We start from the raw sequence: 23677 nt of genomic DNA, 5'->3' as shown, positions 1-23677 counted from the left end.
ATATTTTATCTTTACTTACTCCCATTCTCAAGAGTAGTGTCATGTGATTATGAGCCCTCAATTAAAATAATTTATTCTGTTCAAAAAGTCATTTTCAAGCCAAAACTGGTTTGGCTCAGTGGATAGAGCGTCAGCTTGCGGACTGAAGGGTCCCAGGTTCGATTCCGGTCAAGGGCATGTGCCTGGGTTGCGGGAACATCCCCAGTGGGGGGTGTGCAGGAGGCAGCTGATCGATGTTTCTCTCTCATCGATGTTTCTAGCTCTCTGTCCCTCTCCCTTCCTCTCTGTAAAAAATCAATAAAAATAAAAATAAAAAATAAAAAAGTCATTTTCAAGGTTTTTCAAAACTACTATTAAACTAGCCTCAATTTACCTTAAAACAGACACTATCCTACTTTTTAGATAAACAATCCTCATCCATTTCTCCCATGATATGCAACAGATGACATTTACACAAGTGATGCACTCCTGTGGTCAGTTGAAGAATTCCTGTTACCTCATTACATCTTGACCCCTGTTCTCCAGCTCAAGAGTATTTCAGAATAAAAATAGGTGAGAAAAATATTATTATGGTGATAAAATTGAAGTCAATTTCTCTTGCTTTTAAAAGACTGAATTTAAATACATATAAGTAAGTTTATTTACTTTATTACTGAAACCTACTCAGGAGCAGCAGTGATATTTAATATTAGAGAAAAAAACTCCACTCTTCTTTTTCCTCAGTGGATTACATGAAGATACTCTCCTCAACCAAGGTAAAAAAACCCATATGCTCACTCAGTTGGTAGGTAGTGTGTTGCTGTAGCTATTATCATTAAGGCAAAGTGGACCGTCAATATGGGATCAGCATCTCTAGTATTTTACAGGTTTAACAAGGTCATGGAACTAGAAGACTGTGAACTACTACTCAGCCAAGTGCTATTTGATAAACACAGATCAGCATAGGTTTTTAAAATCACAAAGCATTCTAGTATTGGAAATAATTTTCTGATAATTTAAATGATTCTTACCAATATATATGTCCCAACAATGAAAGAGTAAAGCAAGCTGAATCACCAAACTCAGTAACAATATCATCATGGCTTTTCTGTTTATTAAACACTCCACCAGATAAGATCTGTTCCCCTTCAGCAAGCCTTTAAAACACAAATTTACAGACTTTAAAAAGTCAACATAAAAACACATGACTGTAAATACATTCTTCATGACCAATGTACCGCTTAATATAAAGATAGGTAAAATAAAAAGTTCATGTACTTTTACAATACCAATAAACTTGTATTTAGAATTATTTGGGAGACTGGGAATTTATGATCTTAAAATTCCAGTCTTAACTTTAAAAACAGAACCAGTTAAATTTACTCTGTATATATAAATCTGGCCTAAACAACATACACAAAACTCATGTCAAAAGAAATAAAGACCATTATACTAGGGGGAAAATATGAATGGTTTTTCATTAACAAGCATGGTGACCCTTCTTAGTTTATAATTCCTTGAAATATAAATTTGCAAGCAAATTAAATAAGACTAACATTTTAATTAAAAATTACATACTTACAAATCTCAGTCATTTTTGGGTTTATAAATGAAACCTGAATAGCACTTCATCTATTTTTATTTGTCAATTATGCTTTCTTTTTTTTCTCTTTTTTAAAAATATATTTTATTGACTTTTTACAGAGAGGAAGGGAGAGGGATAGAGTTAGAAACATTGATCAGAGAGAAACATCAATCAGCTGCCTCCTGCACACCTCCGAACCGGGGATGTGCCCGCAACCAAGGTACATGCCCTTGACCGGAATCGGACCCAGGACCCTTCAGTCCGCAGGATGACGCTCTATCCACTGAGCCAAACCGGGTAGGGCGTCAATTATGCTTTCTTGACATCGAAAATCTTAAGTGTTCACCAAAGGATAAATTTTGGCCCGATTTCAGTATATACTTTTAGCATATCAGAGTTTATAATGGTTTGTATTTTAAAGCTTTTTCCAAATGATGTAGAAAACTCTCGAGTTTATGTATAAAAAGTAATATCTAAAGTTTTTTTTTACTGTCAGTGAGATTTAAAAAAAAAACTATAATGATTTGTAAATGGGGTAAGAACTGGCTTAAGACATTGGTAAATTAAATAAACTGATTTTAAAGAATTTAACATTAGCTCTGGCCGGTTTGGCTCAGCGGTTAGAGTGTTGGCCCTCTGACGGAAGGATCAAAGGTTCGTTTCTGGTCAAGGGCACCTACTCGGGGCACATGCGGGAGGCCACCAATTGATGTTTGTCTCTCTCTCCCTTCTCTTCTCTAAAAAATCAATGGAAAAGATATCCTTTGTTGAGGATTAAAAAAAAAAAAAGAATTTAACATTAGAATCCTTGGAGTAAAAATAATTCAATAACAAATATTTTAGAAATGTTATACATATTGTAGCTAGCTTTAATTTAAAAGCCATCAAATAAAATAAACCCGTAAACCTACAAACAAAATATACACGCAGGCTTTTATAATTATCTGTCTAGTCACTTATACATTATTCCATCTCTTACAGCACAGAAAAAGAGTTTAACAGAACACAGCTACCTATACCTCTAGCTGCCTCCAAATTCAGAACTGGGACAGCTGACTTGGTTTAACTGTAATGTGCAAAAGAAGCACTCTCCTGAATCTGTCACATTGCATCAAAGAGGTAGGAGTAGTGGTTTGCAAACAGAATGATCTTGGAAGGCAAATAATTACACAACTACCTAGACACAAGGGAGCATTAATTGCAAGTGAAGTGGTAAGTAGGTTTTCAGGCTTATGCCAATTGGCCTAACAATGAAAGCAAAGGAAATGAAATAACACTTGCAATTTTAGAAAATGATATGAATTGGTTATAACTCAGGTTTCTTCCAAGTTAAATTCTATTATTTATTACAATAACAATGAAATATTTCCATAACAAAAATAATAATGATATAGAATATTGTATAAACATTTCAAGCTACTGAAATGACAAATCGCTACTACCCAAAAAGAGGGGACAAAGTGAGTAAGACTTTAACCCATTAAGAGAATTTTATCCCAAATTCTACAGTATAACTAAAAATGAAATTAGAACACATTCTTAAGAACTTACTTGCTGAGATCAACACAACATTTTGCAAGCAGGTATTTACATTGTGGTGTAGTACAACTGTGTCCTTTCAAGAGTCTATATGCTTTATATGCCTTTCCTGAGCGATAATAACAGGTTGCCAGTAAAAACAAAGCTTCTTCTGAGTGTACTAAAAACACATATGGGGAAAAAAAAAGAGCTAGGTTGAATGGTAATCATTGTTTATCTGGCAATAAACAAGTTTGGCAAAAAAAATTAGGCATGTTATTTAATGTAAAATCATCATTTATTTCAATTAAGGAGAAATACTTTACTGATAGAAATGTTAGTTCCCCAAGGTCACTAATCATAAGAGAAATGCAAATTAAAACCAGGATGAGATATCACCTCACACCTGTCAGAATGGCTATCATCAATAAATCAACAAGCAAGTATCAGCAAGGATGTGGAGAAAAGGGAACCCTCTGTAGGTGGGAATGCATATTGGTGCAATCACTATGGAAAACAGTATAAACGTTCCTCAAAAAATTAAAAATGAAACTGCCTTATGACCCAGCAATTTCACTGCTGGGTATATATCTGAAGAAACCCAAAACACTAATATGAAAAAATTTATGCGCCCCTGTGTTCACTGCAGGGTTATTTATGACAGCCAAGATATCAAAGCAATCCAAGTGCTCATCACAGATGAGTGGTACATATATACAATGGAACATTACTCTGCCGTAAAAAAAAGAATCCTACCATTTGCGACAGCATGTATGGACCTAGAATATATTATGTTAAGTGATATAAGTCAGACAAATACCATATGATTTTACTTATATGTGGAAGCTAAAGAACAAAATAAATGAACAAACAAAATGGACTCAAATATACAGAGAATAGACTGGTGGTTGCCAGAGAAGAGGGGTTTAGGGAGTGGATGAAAAATGTTAAGGGATTAAGGGATTAAGATGTACAAATTGGTAGTTACAAAATAGTCATGGGAATGTAAAGTATAGCATAGGGAGTATAGTAAAAAATATTACAATAACTATGATTGATGCCAGGTAAGTACTAGAATACTTTGTAAGGTATAGGATTAACTAACCACTATGATGTACACCTGAAACTAATACAAAAATAATACTGAATATAAACTGTAATTGAAAAATAAAAATTAAAAAGGATCATATTGCAAAAAACCACATAAATAATATTGAATAAATTAAGTAATAATACTATGATAAATTCTTTAAATTTTTTAAACTACCAAGAACTATATATTTATTGTAGTTATAGAAAGATGACAATTTTCCAGCTGCTGTAGCAATAGAAGGAAGCTGATGAGTTTCAAGTACATAAAATTTTTAAATATTAGAGTAATGTAAATAAACAGAATTAAGATTATAAAGCAACAACCTGGGGCAAATATGTAATAAATAAAGATATAGCTCACAAAATAGGAATAAATTTAAAACAAACACTTGAGAAAATACCCATTAATCTCTCAGTTATAAAAATGCAAGACAAAATATGTCATAATTCTTAAGCAAAAATACATTACAATGGTCAAATTTAATACTGATAGGCCTATGAAGCAAGTCTTATACTATTGGTGACACCCCAGATTGGTGACACCTCTCTCTGTTGCATTATCAACTGGGCAGAAAGTAATTTGTTGTAGAATTGACTATTTGACTTGTAAATTCCATTTCAGAGTATATAATCCAAAGAAATGACTTAAAAGAAAAAAAAAACTATACATAATTATATTAACATCTTAGAAAGAGAATTACAATAATGACAGAAACAAAATATACATTACTAGATGTTTATTGAACATTTATTACCATGCAATAAGTCTGTGTCAAGTGCTTTAAATACATTATTTTATTTAATTCTTCAATTTTGTTGTTGTTTATTTATTTTTTACATTTTTAAAATTTAATTCTTCAATTTTATGAGGCAATTTTCTTTAGTTTATAGCTGAGAAATCTGTAATACTCAGACATTAAGTAACTTGCCCTACGTATACAACTGCAAATTTAAGTGACAGAGTTAGGGTTTTCACTGAAGCCATAGACTCTAACCCATGCTCTTGGCCCACAGAGTATAGTCTCTGGGAAAAAAAATACTTAAAGATTGGAAAAGATTAAATAAATCATAGTGTAAAATCTGAAGCAACTCTATAGTTATTAAAAATAACATACACATGAGCTACACAGATACAGGGAAAAGTTTTTATGAACTAGTATCAATTGTAAAGAAAAAGAAAAAGCAATACTCAGAATTTTGTAACAGTCATAAAAAGGGATGGTGTTCATATATTTTATTTATTTATGATTTTACAAAAATATAGTACAAACCTTCTGCATATAGTCGTTCTGCAAGGAAAACTGCATCTCTGTAAGCATAATGGTTTAGTGCTTGCCATATAGCAGCCTGCAAGAGGAAGAAAAGAACATAAATATATAAACACAGAGTTTCAAGAAAACTCCTAGCTCAGAGCCTTGCATATAATCCCCAAATCAACATCCCTAATTTAAGTGATAAAACTTCAATGTCCGCAGTGCAAACTCCAAAGTGTGTTAGATAAAGCTCTTCACAGATAGCTCCAAACATACCTGAATTCACTCACTGGACTTTCCATGGACTTTTAGGCCTCTGTGTCTTTGTACTTCCTTTTCCTGCACTAGGGAATGTGGTCTTGCTCATTCCTAAAGATCCAGCTTAAATAACATCTACTTCATAAAGCCTTCCTGATCTCTAGCCATTTTTTTCTTTTTTTGTAAATATACCTCTTCTAGTATGAGCACTCATATTATATTACAGTTATTCATTTGCAGGTCTGCCTACCACACTAAACTATATTGCTCTAAACTTAAAGCAGTGGTTTCCAACAATTTTTCATGATACACATAAGGGAGATGTTCAAATATATGCTATCCTCCAACAAAAACTTCCCCATTGAATACCTTTAATGCTACCCTGTTCTCAGCCACTCAAGGAAATGTTTTTACTGATTCCATCATGACTTACCATGAATGATAAAGCACTTGGGTGGGGGTGGGGTGTCTTTTTTTAACTTTTCTGAACTGGAAGGCTCTAGTACTCACTCATTCAGTAAATATTTACTGAATGCCCACTATGTGCCAAGCACTTTCTAGACTCTGGGAGTATGATAATTAACAAATAGTTTCTGTTCTCATGAAGTACATTTTAGTGTTATTCCTATCTACTAGTAGATCAGTGGCTATCAACCCTTGCTTGATGATGCTCTACCTCAAATCCACTGAATCACAACCCCTGGAAGTTGGGATTGAGTTTAGATAGCATTATTTTTAAACCTTTTTATGGGTAAGTATTCAGGGTTCAGAACCATTCTTCTCCATTTCTAGATAAGTAGTTCTCCCTCCTTTTATAGCATACTCTTTTGAAAACTTATGAAAGCAATAGGTCTCTTCAGAAAAAAAGCACATGCACGTATATACAGAAAATCTGTATACAGTGTTAGAGGTTCACTGATATCCTGGTTCATTAAGAATCACTGATCTAGCTGATGGGAGACAGTATTAGAGCCTGATATATAATAGGTGCTTAATAACTATTTGTGGAATTAAAGTTAGATTAAGTTCCCCCTTATCCATGGAAAATATGTTCTAAGACCTCCCAGCAGATGCTTGAAACAGCAAATAGTACCAAAACCTACAGTATATACATTTTTGCTATATATATAGACATATATAGATATATATGAATGATAAAAGCTTAATTTATAAATTAAGACATATAAGAGACTAACAACAGTAACTAATAATAAATTGGACAATCATAACACTAAACTGAATTAAAAATTATGTGAAAGTGGTTTCTCTCTCAAAATATCTTACTTATTGTACTGTACTCACCTTTTCATTTAAAGGAAGCACTTAGTTTCTCTTTGGCTTATCCAAATTGCCTTGCACTTTGGGGCCTTATTTAGTAAAATAAGGGTTACTTGAACATAAGCACTGCAATACCTTAACAGTCAATCTGATGATGAGAAAACTAAGTTGAGCAGGTAGTATATACAGGGTGAATAAAATATAAAGGGATGGTTCACATCCAAGGCAGGATGGAGAAGGAATGTGGGAGGTTTCATCATGCAACTCAGAATAGTGTGCAGTTAAAATAACTTATGAATTGTTTATTTCTGGAATTTTCTATTTAATGTTTTTGGGCCATGGTAGACCATGGGTAGGAGAGAACTACTGTACTTGAAAGGGGAAAAGATAAGTTACTGACTTAGAAAGATGCTTTCTCTTTGCACATATTGATTACTATAGTATAGCACCTTGAGGATCATTGCTGCTGCTAAGACTGGGAGAGGTGTTCCTTATTTGAAAAATCAAATTGCTCAAGGTCACACCTGTGACCTTGCACGGTACACTTGAAATAATGAATGTGCTGATAATTCAATTTGGGTACATTTTGGATTTAAAAGGTTTGTTTTTTTTAATCATATTTTTATTGATTTTTTACAGAGCGGAAGGGAGAGGGATAGAGAGTTAGAAACATTGCTGAGAGAGAAACATCAATCAGCTGCCTCTTGCACACCCCCTATTGGGGATGTGCCCGCAACCAAGATACATGCCCTTGACCGGAATCGAACCTGGGACCCTTCAGTCCGCAGGCCGACGCTCTATCCACTGAGCCAAACCAGTTAGGGCAGATTTAAAAGGTTTTAATGTGCTGATTAGTGAGTCACCATCATTTACAGAATTGTACCTACAGAAACATACCTAGAGTCTAGTCCCAGTCCATAACAGAATCTTCTTCCCTTTAAACTCTTAGTTTCCTAAGTGGTTTTCCTGCCTGCAAGCTGTTATGCAATCCATCCTGTCTTGAATTATCTTCCTCAAACGTAAATATCACTACTGCTAAATAGAAAACTATAGTGAGAGGTTTGGTTCAAATCCACTTTCCACTACTTATTAGTTCTATGTCTTGGGCAAGTAATTTCATGTCTCATAAGTCTTAGTTTATTCGTTCAAAACATAAGACTTCAGTAAAGTACATAATAGTTCTGAGCACATACCTAATAATAACTCAATAAATTTTAGCTGCTGCCATCCTCATTATGATCATCATGTCTTCCTCTTTGATAAAAACTTTCTAATGCTTTCTCTTGGGTAGCTCCACAAAATTTACAAAATAAATATCTACAGAATAAAGCACAAATTCCTTAGTAAACTATTCAAATCCCATCTGACTTTAACCTTCATTTTTCAGGTGTTTTCATATCTCACCAAAGCTGCCTATGGTCTAGAACAGTGGTCAGCAAACTCATTAGTCAACAGAGTGGCAAACCGCGGCGGCTCGCGAGCCACGGTTTGCCAACCACTGGTCTAGAACAAAATGCCTCTATAGCTCCCTAAACATCCAATGTATTTTAATATTTCAGAGTTTTTGCTAACACTGTTGCCTCTGTTTGGGCTGTCCTTTAACTTCTATCTCCTGAAATCTTAGTTATCCTTTCTTCAAAATTCAGTTTACACGTTCCTCTGCCTTTTGCAAAGCCCTCACTGATCTATCCAATGCAATGCTGATTACTCCCTACAGGGTTCTAGACAGTTTGTTTATGCTTTTTAAAAAAATCAGGTTGCTTATTAGATTTAATTATATTATTTGGTTAACTAGGTTGCAATTTCTTGAAGACAAAAACCAGATTTGATTTTTCTATAGAACTAGAGGCCCGGTGCACAGATTCGTGCACTGGTGGGGTCCCCTGGCCTGGCCTGCGCCCTCTCGCAATTCGGGACCTCTTGGGGAGTGTTGGATAGCCAGTTTTGGCCGGATCCCCACAGGCCCAATCCAGACAGGAGGGAGCCCGATCCTGTGCGTTGAGCATCTGTCCCCTAGTGTCAGTGCGCATTATAGCGACCGGTCGTTCTGTCACTTAGGCTTTTATATATGTAGATAGATTCCCTGGTTAACAAGTTATTTCTCTAGTTATCTTAGATAACTGCCCTTAAACATAATGAATGTTCAATAAATGTTTGTTGAAGGAGTGTTTTGGAACCCTGAATCCATTTTCATTTACTGACCTACAAATTTTTAGAAACCCAATCTAGATGTAAAACACAAGTTAAGACATTCCTACTATAATTAACTTGTAATAATGTGAATAAAATGGAATATTAATATTGACAATATAAAATACAAAATAACCTCTAGTTGTTTCTTCTTCTTCTTCTTTTTTTTTTTAAATATATTTTATCGATATTCCACAGAGAGGAAGGGAGAGGGATAGAGAGCCAGAAACATCGATGAGAGAGAAACATCGATCAGCTGCCTCCTGCACACCTCCTACTGGGGATGTGCCCGCAACCAAGGTACATGCCCTTGACCGGAATCGAACCTGGGCCCTTTCAGTCCGCAGGCTGACGCTCTATCCACTGAGCCAAACCGGTTTCGGCTTGTTTCTTCTTTTTATTTTTTATTTTTGTTAATCCTCACCTGCGGTATTTTTCCATTGATTTTTAGAGAGAGTGGAAGGGACAGGCAGAGGCAGAGAGAGAAATATTGATGTGAAAGAGACACATGGATTGGTTGCCTCCCACATGCACCCTGACCAGGGCGGGGATTGAGCCTGGCAGAATGGAACCTGTGACCCTTCAGTCCGTGGGCTGATGCTCTAATCACTGAGAAAACTGGCTAGGGCTGTTTTTTCTTGACACAATAAGCAAAACATTGAAAAGCAAAGGAAGCAAGAATCTGGTAAGGAGATATGAGTTGGTCTGACAGAAGGATTGGAATAGGTCAGGTTTGGGGGGTAATAAAATATCTTGGTGTGATCTATAAATATGTGGAAGATATTCAGATTTTTCTGGTTAATAGCAGCCTATATTATATCATATACTTTCCTCCATATTACTCAGATCATTTGCCTTATCATCTTACTTGATATGCCTACCACTTCTGAAACACATCATTCTTCCATTCAGTAAACATTAATTGGAGTATCAACTTTGTTTGCTATATGATCCTGATTTCAGTAAAAACGTAACCAACTTGAGAAAACCAAGTTCTATAGATGGACTGTACAAAGCCTTAACCTTTTAGATTTTCAGAACACTACTTACAATAAGAAATTATGTCCCTAGCCAGTTTGGTTCAGTGGTTGGAATGTTGGCCCATAGATTGAAGGGTGGTAGGTTGAATTCCGGTTGGGGAGGGTGTGGGAGGCAACCAATCAATGTCCCTCCCTCACATCAATGTTTCTCTCTGTCTCCACCCACACCCTTCCACTCTCTCAAAAAAACAAACAAACAAACAAACAAAATCAATAGAAAAAATATCCTTAGGTGAGGATTAACAAACAAACAAAGGAGCCTGGTCAGTGTGACTCAGTGGTTGAGCATTGACCCAGGAACCAAGAGGTCACAATTCAATTCCCAGGCAGTGCATATGCCTGGGTTGCAGGCCTGATCCCCAGTGGGGGACGTGGGGGGAGGCAGCCGATTGATGACGTTTTTCTTTCATCAATGTCTCTATCTCTCTATCCCTCCCCCTTCCTCTCTCTCTAAAAATCAATAAAAACATATTTAAAGCCTGGCCAGTGTGGCTTTTCTGAGAGAGAGAGAGAGAGAGAGAGAGAGAGAGAGAGAGAGAGAGAGAGAGAGAGAGAACAGCAATGTGAAAGAGAAACATCAATCCATTGTCTCCCATACATGCCCCCACTGGTGATCTAACCCCCAACTTGGATATGTGCCCTGACCAGAAATTGAACCCACAACTTTTTGATGTACCAGATGACACTCCAACCAACTGAGCTACTAGCCAGGGCTCTCTGGATTACTTTAATAGTGTTTTATTTGGCCTCTGAATTCTTTTTACCCTATGATCCATTCTCTCCCTCTGAGCTTCCCACAAATCTGATCTGATCATATTACCCCTTTGCTAAAATCCTTCAGTGGCTTCTAATTGTCCTTAGTGATAAAAACTAAAGCCACCAAACTAGGCAGTGCAGAATAGAACATGCTTCCCTCTACAGATCATCTTGTATCATGTTTTCTTATGCTCTCCATGCTAGTACAATGACCTTCTTTCAGCTCCTCAAACTGTCTTAGATCCTTTAACACACAATTCACTTTACCCTTCATGCTCCTCCTTTCCTCCAAAGTCCAAACCATGAAAATTCTAGTCATTCTTTGGACTTCTTTCTCTGGGAAGGCTTTTTTGGGGATCCCCAGATGAGGTTAGGCATCCATATTATACTCTCTAACAGCACCAAGTACCTTTCCTCTGTAACACTTCTTACTGTTGTAATTTACATTTATTTAGGAGTACTGCATAATATCTTCCTCACTATAATATAAACTCTAGAAAGGTAGAGACATCTGTTTTTGCTCACTATTATAATCCCACTAGAGGCCCGGTGCATGAAATACGTGCACAGGGGAGGGGGTGTCCCTTAGCCCAGCCTGCACCCTCTCCAAATCTGGGACACCTCTCACAATCAGGGACTGCTGGCTCCTAACCACTTGCCTGCCTGCCTGATAGCCCCCTAACTGCTCCCCTGCAGGCCTGATAGAAGCCTAACTGCTCCCTTGCCGGCATGATCATCCCCAACTGCCCTCCCTGGCTGGCCTGATTGCCCCCAACTGCCTTCCCCTCCGGGGCTGAGGGGAATGGGGGACTCTGGCTGGATGAGGCGGGGCTGAGGGGACTGGGCGCTTCCATCTTGTGGCTGTGGGTGCCAACATCTTGTGAGGGTGTGGAAGTCAATTAGCATATTCCCTATTTATTAGATAGGATTATTGATTATGTACTTTTTTTAAAATTTTAGAGAGCAAGGGAGAGGGGGAGAGAGCTAGAAAAATCAATGAGAGAAAATCATTGATCGGCTGCCTCCTGCACACCCTACACTGGGGATTGAGCCTGCAACCTGGGCATATGCCACGACCGGGAATCGAGCTGTGACCGCCTGGTTCATAGTCTGATGCTCAACCATTGAGCTACACTGGTTGGGCTCCTATGTACTCTTAAAGCAGGTGCTTAACTAAATGTATGCTGAATTAATAAACAAATGACCTTTGACTTCTGGCAGTCTTCCCATTGTTAGTGTCTTATATGTTAGTCTTAGCCTTAAGTTACTCTAGTATTCTTGTATATCCAATTGTTAAGGTTTTCTGGAAATCTCTATTAGAAGAAACTTTGTGGCACACAGAAGAATTTTTTTCTAATGCAAATAATCACTACCTAATTACTCCTTTATAAAATACTAGAGGCCCGTTGCACGAAGAGATTCGTGCAATAGGCCTTCCTTCCCTTGGCTTCCAGCACCGGTTTTCCTCAGGCACCTGGGACCCAGGCCTTCACTCTGGCCAGAGTCTGCCGCCTTCGTCTTCACTGCAGACTCCAGCTGGAGTCTGCCATCTTTGCTGAAGATTCAGGCTGGAGTCTGCCATCTTCGTCTTCGCTGCAGACTCGAGTCTGCAGTTTTCGTCTTCGCTGTGGCCAGAGTGCCGCTCCTATAGATCCCTTCGCTCCCCGCCCTCCCTCTCATAGCAGGCCTCCTGCCCCACCCGGCCACTCCGCGCCTGGAGCAGCTGGGCGGCCACCATCTTTCTCCTTCTAATTTGCATATTCCCTCCTGATTGGCTGGTGGGCGTAGGAGAGTGATGGTTAATTTGCATGTTTCTCTTTTATTAGTGTAGATGGGGAATTCTTAAGAACTTACTTATTAAATTTTGTTGTAAATGAAAGAATATGGTGAGTAGAAAGAATATGCCCAGACTTCCGCTTCCGCCAAGGAGAGCCCGGCGTCGCAGTCATGAGTCGCTACAAGTTCATGGATATTGGTATCAACTTGACAGATCCTGTATTCAGAGGAATTTATAGGGGGATTCAAAAGCATCAAGCACTCAGAGTTCAGGCTTTGTGACTGGGTGTATATGTGTGTCTATGAAATAAGTGTTATAGAGGAGAAACCAAGATGGCAGCATAGGTAAACACCTAAACTGCTGCCTCGCACAACAATTTCAAAACTACAAAAGACAAAATGGACACCATCCAGAACCACAGGAAAGCTGGTTGAGTGGAAATTCTACAACTAGAAGGAAAGAGAAAAGCACATTGAGACTCAGAGGAGCTGCAAAAGGCTGAGGTACAGAGACGCGCGGGCACACGGAGAGGACAGCGGCTGAGTGCATGGCTGGCTTTCTCAAGTGGGAGGGAGACGGAAGCTCCCGACTGCGCTGAACTCCAGTGCCGGGCGAGACTCTGGGAAACCAGACTCATTCAGGGGGAATCTGGACTGTCAGAAAAAGAGAAAAGCACACTGAGACTGAGGGGAGCTGTGGGAGGCAGAGGTCCGGAGGCACGTGAGCGCAGAGCGGACTGACTGCTGAGTGCGTGGCCGGCTTTCTCAAGTGGGAGGGAGACGGAAGCTCCCGAATGCGCTAAATCCAGTTCCGGGCAAGTTTCTGGGAACCCAGACTCATTCGGGGAGAAACTGGACTGTCTGGCAGCGAGTGAAACTCGAGGGCGGCTTTCTCTCAGAAGTGCTTGCAGCGATTAGCGAGGGACACTGAGATCCAGGGGCCTCATAGGGCAGGGCTAACGGGAAGCCAAGACTGTCTGCTCCGCCCTGAGACTCCGCCCCATCCAAGCTGAGCACAGAGGCTTTTGCAATTTTGCAAGTCTTGTCTCATAAGAGTGTCTCCAGCACATAAGTTCTCCCAGTATAGACACAGCTGATCCTCACAGCCAATGGGCCTGGAGGTCAGTTCCTCCCAGTGATACAAACAACAATCAAGACTTAACTACAACAGGCTGTGCACACAGTCCACAAAGGGATGCACCAAGGGTGTCCACCTCAGGTAACTGGGGAGGCTGAGTCACTGGGCCCTAAAGGACACCTAGCACACAAAGCTACTCTACCAACTCAGGGAAGCAGCGAAAATGTGGAGACAAAGAAACAGATCACAAATGAAAGAAATGGAGGAAAGCAAACAACTGGATATAGAGTTCAAAACCATGGTTATAAGGTTTTTCAAGAATTTCCTAGAAAAGGCCGATAAATTTAGAGAGACCCTCGAGGATATGAAAAAAGACCAACTAGAAATTAAACATACACTGACTGAAATAAAAAATATTATACAGAGACCTAACAGCTGACTAGAGGACCGCAAGAATCAAGTCAAAGAGTTGAAATACAAAGAAGCAAAAAACACTCAACTGGAAAAGCAAAAAGAAAAAAGAATCCAAAAAGTTGAAGACAGTGTTAAGGAGCCTCTGGGACAACCTCAAGCATACCAACATCCGAATTATGGGGGTGCCAGAAGAAGAGAGAGAGCAAGATACTGAAAACCTATTTGAAGAAATAATGACAGAAAACTTCCCCCACCTGGTGAAAGAAATAGATTTACAAGTCCAGAAGCGCACAGAACCCCAAACAAAAGGAATCCAAAGAGGACCACACCAAGACACATCATAATTAAAATGCCAAGAGCAAAAGACAAAGCGAGAATATTAAAAGCAGCAAGAGAAAAACAGTTAATTGCCTACAAGGGAGCACCCATACGATTGTCAGCTGATTTCTCAACAGAAACTATGCAGGCCAGACGGGAGTGGCAAGAAATATTCAAAGTGATGAATAGCAAGAACCTACAACCAAGATTACTCTACCCAGCAAAGCTATCATTCAGAATTGAAGGTCAGATAAAGAGCTTCACAGATAAGAAAAAGCTAAAGGAGTTCATCAATACCAAACCAGCATTATATGAAATGCTGAAGGGTATTCTGTAAGAAGAAGAAGAAGAAGAAGAAGAAGAAGAAGAAGAAGAAGAAGAAGAAAAAAAAGGTAAAGATAAAAATTATGAACAAGTGCATATCTATCAACAAGTGAATCTAAAAATCAAGTGAATAAAAAATCTGATGAACAGAATTAACTGGTGGATATAAGAGAATCAGGGGCATAGAAAAAGAATGGACTGTCAATTCTTGGGGGGAAAGGGGTGTTGGGGGTGCGGGAAGAGACTGGACAAAAATCGTACACCTATGGATAAGGACAGTGAGGGGGAGGTAAGGGCAGAGGGTAGGGTGGGAACTGGGTGGAGGGGAGCTATGGGGGGAAAAAGGAACAATTGTAATAATCTGAAAATAAAGACTTATTAAATTAAAAAAAAAAAAAGAATATGCCCAGGATTTTATGTTGGAGACTTTTGTTTAAAGTTGTGTGCCAGTACTTCTGGCAGTGTGACTTTGGAGGAATTATTTAATTTTTCTCAGCCTCATTTCCTCATCTGAAACATGGAGTTCTATTTCTTGGACTTGTATGGGTTAAATAAAATGATACATAGTGTTCCTAGTATACTAACTGGCACACATTAGACACTTAAAACCGTTTTCTTTTCATCTCTTAATATAAATAAATTCAAATATATAATATATATTTTTTATTACATAACATCTCCCAGCTTATTTGCCACAAATGATTTACCAGTAACCTTAGTACTACTGATCACCTGGAAAATCTGACACATATTTACTATGGCCATAAAGTTCTAGAACTTTGACTTGTTTTCATTTTAAAATTAAATGAAAGAGAGAAATAAGGTACCACATTCAAGAGTTCTATCCATTTCTGATTTAAAATCAAGCTTTGCTCAGAACAATATTTCTTTATCACCAATTCTTAAGAGGGTCAGAAAGGGATAGTGAAGACAGCCAACTTAAGCTCCCATATATTCCAGTAGTAAAACCTGCCACTTAAGAGAACCCCATATACAGCTTCCATTACCACTCTGTTCAAGCACCTCTCAGTTCCTGAGTGATGGTGTCTCTTTTGAGGAATGTACTATTCTCTAAGACACTACAAATTGGGAGCAGGCCTAAGATTTCTATTTCTGCCCAACTGGTGTGGATCTGCCCCTAAAAGAATATCAATCAGTATATCACCTCAAATTAAAGCCACATGGATAAAATGCTGCTAAAAGTTATAAAGCCCCAAAAGAACCCCCCCACCCCAAAAATTTAAAAGAGAAATTCTCCTGATTAAATTAATAGGTCAGTCCTAGGTTGCATTAATTTAAAAGATAAATCAACAGCATAAAAGTTAAACAGCAAAGTTCCTTTCTTGCTTGCTCCTCTTAAACATGACTTATTATTTAAAAAATAAACAAATCTTTGTAAGCTATACAACTAATTCAGACTTAAAAGTGACTACATAAATTGTTTTATTTTGTTCTTGTCAAAAAAGAAATTAGCTGCCTTTTTCTAGATCATACAAGACGGATAATAAAAGCTTCAGACAATATAAGAAGATATAAGAATAAAAATCACTGTGAATTTTCCTATTATACATTACAATCTAATTTCTGCAACTCTACCTTAGTTTAGATCTACATCAGTGGGTCTTAATCTGGGCAATGTTGTCCCTCAAGGGACATATAGCAATGTGTGGAGGGCATTTTTGGTTGTCAAAAACTGAGGGAGCATCTACTGAATAGAGGCAGGCCAGGGATGCTGGAAAACACTACAATACACAGGATAGTGTCCCCCACAATAAAGAATTAGTTTGGCTCAAACATCAATAGTGCCAAGATTGAGTGTATATTGCCATGTAACTGAATATTTCTACTAGCCTATATGCCTTCCTAACTCTTGTCTTATCACTCCTTCCCAAACTTACCAGATTGATCTTCCCAAAGCAGTGCTTTCATTACAGAACTAGAGGCCCAGTGCATGAAATTTGTGCATGGGTAGGGTCCCTACGCCTGGCTGGTGATCAGGGTCGATTGGGGCCTTCTGGCTGCCGGCCAGGGCCTTCTTTCCCCTGGTTGCTGGCTGCGGCCTTCCTTCCCCTGGCTGCCTGCTATTAGCTGAGGCCTTCCTTTGTTCCGCGCCACCCCCTGGTGGTCAGCACACGTCATAGTGAGTGGTCGAACTCTCAAGGGGACAATTTGCATATTAGCCTTTTAATATGTGATTCTTCTGTTCAAAAATCTTCAATTGCTATTTATCATAATACATTAAATCTAAACTCAGCTTAGATTTTAAGTTCCCTATAACCTGATTCAACCTGGCTAGTAAAACTTATCTCTTGCTGTTCTCAATTCCATTCTAGCCAAGGCTATAATATTCTACTGTTCTCTTGTTCCTAAATACCACTCTCAACTTTGGGCTTTTGCTCATGCCATTTCATGCCAAGAATGTTCTTCCTCTTCTCTACCAATTCAAACCCTTCCCATCTTTCTAAAGCTTTAAGTTCTACTCCTCCAAGAAACCTTCTTGTTTTTCCGGTCTGCAAGTATTTCTTTCTGATTTTCTTTATTATTATCTGTGCAACCAAACACATACTGACTTACAACATTATCCAATTGTTCCTGCTAAGCATTTTTATCTTCCCACCAAGACTAGACCCTTCAAAAGATTAGAGGTTGTATCTCCACATTTCTATTGGCTGATTTCACAAATATCCAACTCAATTTGTACAAGACAGAATTCTTAATTGTCCTCCTTTAAATTGTCCTCTTCCACAAAGGATTCTCCATTTATAAATGGCACCACCAAAATGAAATCCAGGCAGCCATCATTACCACTCCCATCCAATCAATAGTTGGTTCTAACTCCAAAACATCTGTTGAATTTATCTACCTCTTTCCTACTCTACTGCTACCATTTTAGTCTCTGTTACCTTCATCCTTAGACTGTTTTTACTCTTGCCTCCCTCCTCCCATTACAGTCTTAAAGTAGCCAGAGAGATCTTAACATCTACATAAGATCACATCAACCCTCTGCTGAAAATCTTTCAATAATTTCCCATTATCCTTGCAATGGAAATGGCCATTATTATGCAACTCCAGCCACATCGGCCTTCTTTCAGTTCTTCCAATGCCAAGTTCTGCTATGTCTTAGAGACTCTGCACATACTGTTTTCTCTTAATGCTCTTCAAATTACTGTTTCTTTCTCAGCCTTCAGATCTCAGCTTCAATGTTATTTGCTCCAAAAGGTCTTTTCTAACACTTTGTAAGAAGGTTTTAGAGCTTTTTTATATTCCTCTGTGCTTGGCACATAGCAGGTACATAACATTCTCTCCAATTTGATTTTTCATTGAGGCTGCTTCTTAACTTTTTGTCATTTTGCATTACCTCTTTTGGTGGTCCAATTACAAATCTGATACCTGGGCTTGAGTCAGGGCCCTGCTATTATTAGGTGTCTCTCCTAACATCGTATTTTTAATGTCCTTCTTATGACAGTTTGTAATTATTAATTTGTGACTATTTGTCTAATTCATTCTCTCTTAACAGATCATAAACATAAGGGATGTATCAGAACACTAGTCTATAAAGGAATTAAATTATTATGTATTTACAATGATTTCTTCCTCCTCCCCCAAGCTTAATCTCTCAGTCTAGGTACTATGTAGCACTGTCTTCAGGATACTATATTGTATCGGTGGACTAAAAAAGGGGCCACATACTAAACGTGACGAGCTCAGGGAAGGCCTGCATGGAGGGCCTTACAAACTCAGAGATTGAAAGTAACCGCATAGGTGCTTGCTTACACAGCACATATACTAAAATTGGAACGATACAGAGAAGATTAGCATGGCCCCTGGGCAAGGATGACACGCAAATTCATGAGGCATTCCATATTTAAAAAAAAGAAATTGTATAGGATGGTCTGAACATAATTCCTAACTAAAAGTTGAGTCATGGTGGGTAGTCACATCCTAGGCTTGTAGCTTCCTTAACAAAACTCAATCTTTATCTTAATTAAGCCCGTCTATTGTTTTTTTGCAGCTAAGATAACATACCCTAGGAATGTCAGAGTAATCCCCTTTTTTCTCAGGTTATAACTCTCACCAGAACATGACACAACTGAACCCTCTTATTTTTATCTTGTTCTCCAAATACCATCTCTATGTGCTATAAACGTTCACTGTTTACCCTCTACCCACCAATATAAAAGAAGTATGGGCCTGTTTTCCACTTTACCCAATTTCAAAGATTTCCCTGTTTTGCTTTCTCCTGCCCTCTTCATCTATCACCAATGAATTCCATGTAACCCATGTTACAGCTCCTCCTTTGATATGTAAAGAGTATAAAATAAGCTGTAAAACTGCCATTCTCAGGAACATTTTCTCAATCTGTTGAGATTTTGTTTTCAGGCAATTATCATCAGTTTGGCTCAAATAAACTCATAAAAATTATCTACAGGTTTAGATGTTTCTAACATCAACATACCTAAATATAAGGTAATCTACTTTCCCAAAGAAAAATCCATAACAAATATATTTCATCTAACCCAAATATAAAATTTTTGAATGAAGATGAAATAGTCCAATGCCTATTGATTTATCAAGTTAGCTACAAATATATACTTTTAAAATCACAAAATATATTTAGAAATTTCATTTTTTTTTCTGTTCTCACTGAATAGAATAATTTTACCAAAATTGTTCACATAAGTTATTGACATCAATCAAGCCTTTGGAGGAGGGATGGTGTCATCTAACACCATTTTCCTGAATACACCACCTCCAATGTTATTTGAAATATAGTACTCTGAATCCATATTAGTTGCTGTCCCTGTACATCTTATCCCAAGCCAAAAGCACTCCTTCACTACATAATGACCTCTAAAACGATATTAGGTATATAGTACCCACTTACTAAACTTGCTTAGTAAGGCAATTTTTACAAGGCTTTTTTACAACTTCACCCAACATTTCTGTGAACTGATAAATCTATTAAAATGTCTGTTTTTTAAAATCAATTTCATCAGGTGAATTTTATAAACATCCAAATTAGCACCAGTTGAAGTCACTTAGGCTTGTGTCTTTCCCAAACAGTTATATTAAAAAATGACAGCCCTAGCCAGTTTGGCTCAGTGGATAGTGTTAGCTTGCAGACCAAAGGGTCCTGGATTTGATTCTGGTCAAGGGCACTTACCTTGGTTGCAGGCTCCTCCCCCGCCCAGGCCTGGGGCTCCTGCAGGAGGCAACCAATCGATGTGTCTCACATCGATGTTTCTGTCTTTCCCTCTCTCTTCCACTCTCTCTAAAAAATCAACAGAAAACTATCCTTGGGTGAGGATTAACAAAACAAACAAAATATCAATAAAAAAATATATTTTTAAAAAAAGACAAAATTTCTGTCTCATAATAGGAGAGATTTTTGTAAAGACTTGGGGACCAAAATTTTGCTACCACCAAATATACCTTTTTGTGATATTGATTTTAAGCTGGTTACTAAGAAACAAAAGACTCAGAACCTTTGACTCCCCTCCCTTACCTATTTAAAGGAATTCAGATAGTTTATATTGTGATGATACCTTATCATCACAATATAAACTAAATGTGGCAGAAAGTGAGAAACCTAGCAAAGCCTGTTTGTTGAGCTTCCTTCTGTGTCCCATTGTTTCTGTGTGGCCCAGCAAAAATTTGTTCCCCACATGTTTGCTCTTTCTTGTTTACCTGTAAATTGCCTACTTTTCCTTTGAAATCCCAGGCCCCTGCCCCCTTCACCTTTGACCAAAATGGCATACACACCTCAATTGTTCAATTCATCTCTGGGTCCCATTCTTGCAGCACCACCCCATGTACACCCACAATAAATTTTGGACATTTTCTTGTTAATCTGTCTCACGTTAATTTGATTATTAGCCCACCTAGAAGCTTGAAAGGTAGAGAAAGGGAAAGTTGGTTTTTGGAACCCCAAGGACAAGTAATACTTTTCTATCAGAAATAATTTGGAGGAGGAGCTATATTTAGGTTCACATGTTTATCAAACTGGCTATTCCACATTAAAACTTTAAAGAAAAAAGTCCTGGTCAGTGTGGTTCAGTTGGTTGTCCTGTGCACTGGAGGGTGGAGAGCAGGAGGTAACCCATCGATGTTTCTCTCCCCTCCCTTCTACTCTCTCTTAAAAAAAAAAAATCAATGGAAAAAATATCTTCAGGTGAGGATTAACAACAACAACAATAATAATAAACCCCTAAGAGTATTACTACCACAAATACTTTCAGGGAAAAGAGGAAACCCAAGAAGTACTATCTACTAAAAAGCTACATATTTCTTTTATTCACCATGCTTTTATACAAGTTGAAATTATTAAACAGTGGTTATAAGCTAGCAATACAACTAGTTTATCATTTTAGAAGACTTTTGGGGCCAGAGGAGGCAAAATGCATCAATTCTTAAGACAAAATTACAAGAATATGAAACAAAGTAAACAACTTGAGTGCTCTACTTATCCATTTAAGGTACAGACAGCAACTTCTAATTTCATGTGAGGCCTCAAAAACAAAATCTTAAATGGGACTTTTTACTAGTAAGAGGAATTTGGATGTTAAGAAATAGCTTTAGGCCCTGGCCAGGTGACTCAGTTGATTGGATCATTGATCCTATACACCAGAGATTTTGGGTTCAATTCCTGCTCAGGGCACATACCTAGGTTTCGAGTTTGATCACCAGTGGGGGTGTGTATGGGAGGCAACCAATTGATGTTTCTCTTTCTTTCATATAGATGTTCTCTCTCCCTTCCTCTCTCTAAAAAAAAAAAAAAAAAATCAATAAAAACATATACTCGGGTAAGGATTAGAAAAAGAAAAAGAGTCCTAGTCAGTTGCTCAGTGGTTAGAGCCTCAGCCCAGGGACTGAAGGGGCATGGGTTCAATTCTGGTCAAGGGCACATACCTTGGTTGCAGGCTCGATCCCAGCCAGGACACTTGCAGGAGACAACCCATTGATTTGTCTCTCTCACATGGATGTTTCTCTCTCTCTGTCTCTCCCCCTCCCTTCCACTCTCTCTAAAAATCAATGGAAAAAAATCTCCTCCAGTGAGGATTAACAACAACAAAAGAAAAACTTTGGAAACACTGGTACAACTTATAAACAGAGAAACTTCCTAAAATAAAATCCCACATTATATATTAACTCAAACAATAATAGCTGCTATATGTAAAGAGCTGGAGAAGCCAACGAGGAGAAATGGATATTTTATCCTTTGACGAAAAATCAAGGAAATATGAAAGTCGTGATGTATTAAAATATTTATATTTACTCTTTAGTTATAAAAAGCCTATTATGGGTAATATGAATTATTTTCTAAATCGGCTTGCTTTATAACTTCAAAATAAACAAAGTCCATGACTCAAAGACAGCAGTTGATAGACATCAACTCTTCTAGTCAAGTCAAGCTCAAATGGTCGGTTGAAAGTCTCCCAGACCGGTCCATCATCAAGGGACAAATGACTGGTTTCTTCAGATGGCAGGGGAGGGGGCATGATTTGGCACAGCATCGCACACTTAAAAGTCCCATAGGATTTCTTCCATGCCCTCAGAGAACTGTGCATCAAAGCATACCTTGGTGTGGTAAGGAGTGTGAAATGATGGAAATACCATTATTTGCCTTTCATTTCCGGAACGCCGTATCAACACTAAAACACTCCTGATCTCCATCAGAGGCCACGGAAAAAACTCAGATCTGCGGTTTCCACCCTCTCCCCTAGTCTAGGTGTTTGAACCTCAGCACTGGGCCTTGGAGTTCTCTTCTGAGATCATTGTTCAGTGGGAAACTCACTGCGAGAAAAGCAATGTGGGCTAGTACGTCTGCTACCAAAACAGAAATTAGTATTAAAAATACCGATCCTACCCTCCCTCTACCTTCTCACATAAAACAAAAATATAACCAACCCTCACCCCCCGCAAACTTGCCCCACCATTATGAAGATCTTACAAGCTCTGATCAAATGTGCTTCCCAATCATCCCTCAGGTAACAGAGCACCTGGAGCGAGCTTTCGCCCCTACGCCCCAAGCTCTCACCCGAGCCGGGGCCAGGCCCCTACACTGACAGGAGGGGCTAGTAGCCGGACATCGGCTCGGAGGAGAAGGGAGGTATGTATTATGGCCAAACGCCGCTCACACTAGGGAGAGAAGTAACATAGGGCCAAGAGGTAACACGGCTTAGGTTGCGGGCAAGGCCTCTGAACTGACGAGAAGACAGGCAGGACCCGGCATAAGGGGAGGCGGGAGAAGAGCCCGGCCTAGGCCGCACCAGGCCGCGGAGTGGCCGTACGCGGCTTCCCGACTGGGGCCGCGAGCCAAGCCTGAGAGAAAAGAGTTATCATTACCTGGACGGGTTCCTGCAGCACCGTCATCCTTGAGGCTCAGGCCCACTTTCTGCAGTGCCTCAGGCCCCCCCCGCAGTGGCTCCGGCCCGGCCAGCCCCGGCTCATTTAAACTCACCAGCGACCGTTACCGGGGGATGGGGGCGGCCGAGCGATTGCCGAGCACCTCCGAGCGGGACACGGAAATACCCGAAGTGGAGAGACCCGCGCGGGAGCCAGACGAAAAAGCCCGAAAGAGGCCGGAAATACCCGCGGTGAATCGGCGGAGGAGGAGACCGTTGCCGGAAATTGTCGAGGGTTACCGGAAACTACCGAGTCTGACCCAGCGCATATGTTCCTCTTCTCGGCCACGCCTTTACTCACGCACGCCACGCCCAATCGGCCACCCAAGGCTGGGCCACGCCCAAACGGCAATCACCGGGCTGGGGGAGAGGTGCCTGGGCGGGCGGGGGACGTTACGTGGCCTTGCTGCCTT

General features: G+C 39.1%; 1 protein-coding gene across 5 annotated transcripts in view; it reads right to left on the bottom strand.

The window, feature by feature from the left end:
• CDC27 (cell division cycle 27) overlaps positions 1–23433 on the bottom strand; it is a 57491-nt gene extending 34058 nt beyond the window's left edge. For 4 of the 5 annotated variants that reach the window (XM_080678767.1, XM_080678768.1, XM_080678769.1 and 1 more), the window contains exons 1-4: positions 23206–23433; positions 5446–5521; positions 3116–3263; positions 1011–1136 (exon numbers count right to left, since the gene is read on the bottom strand). In XM_080678767.1, the coding sequence (XP_080534893.1) occupies positions 1011–1136; positions 3116–3263; positions 5446–5521; positions 23206–23232 (377 nt within the window). In that variant the 5' untranslated portion in view covers positions 23233–23433. The remainder of the gene's footprint in view (positions 1–1010; positions 1137–3115; positions 3264–5445; positions 5522–23205) is intronic. The other variant, XM_080678771.1, reaches the window with a different exon arrangement.
• Positions 23434–23677: the final 244 nt, after the last annotated feature.

The sequence above is a fragment of the Plecotus auritus genome (assembly GCF_963455305.1).
Source record: "Plecotus auritus genome assembly, chromosome: 7".
In the NCBI taxonomy this organism is placed as follows: Eukaryota; Metazoa; Chordata; class Mammalia; order Chiroptera; family Vespertilionidae; genus Plecotus; species Plecotus auritus.
The sequence above is the reverse complement of the archived record's forward strand: the minus strand, read 5'-3'. Positions and strand labels throughout refer to the sequence as shown.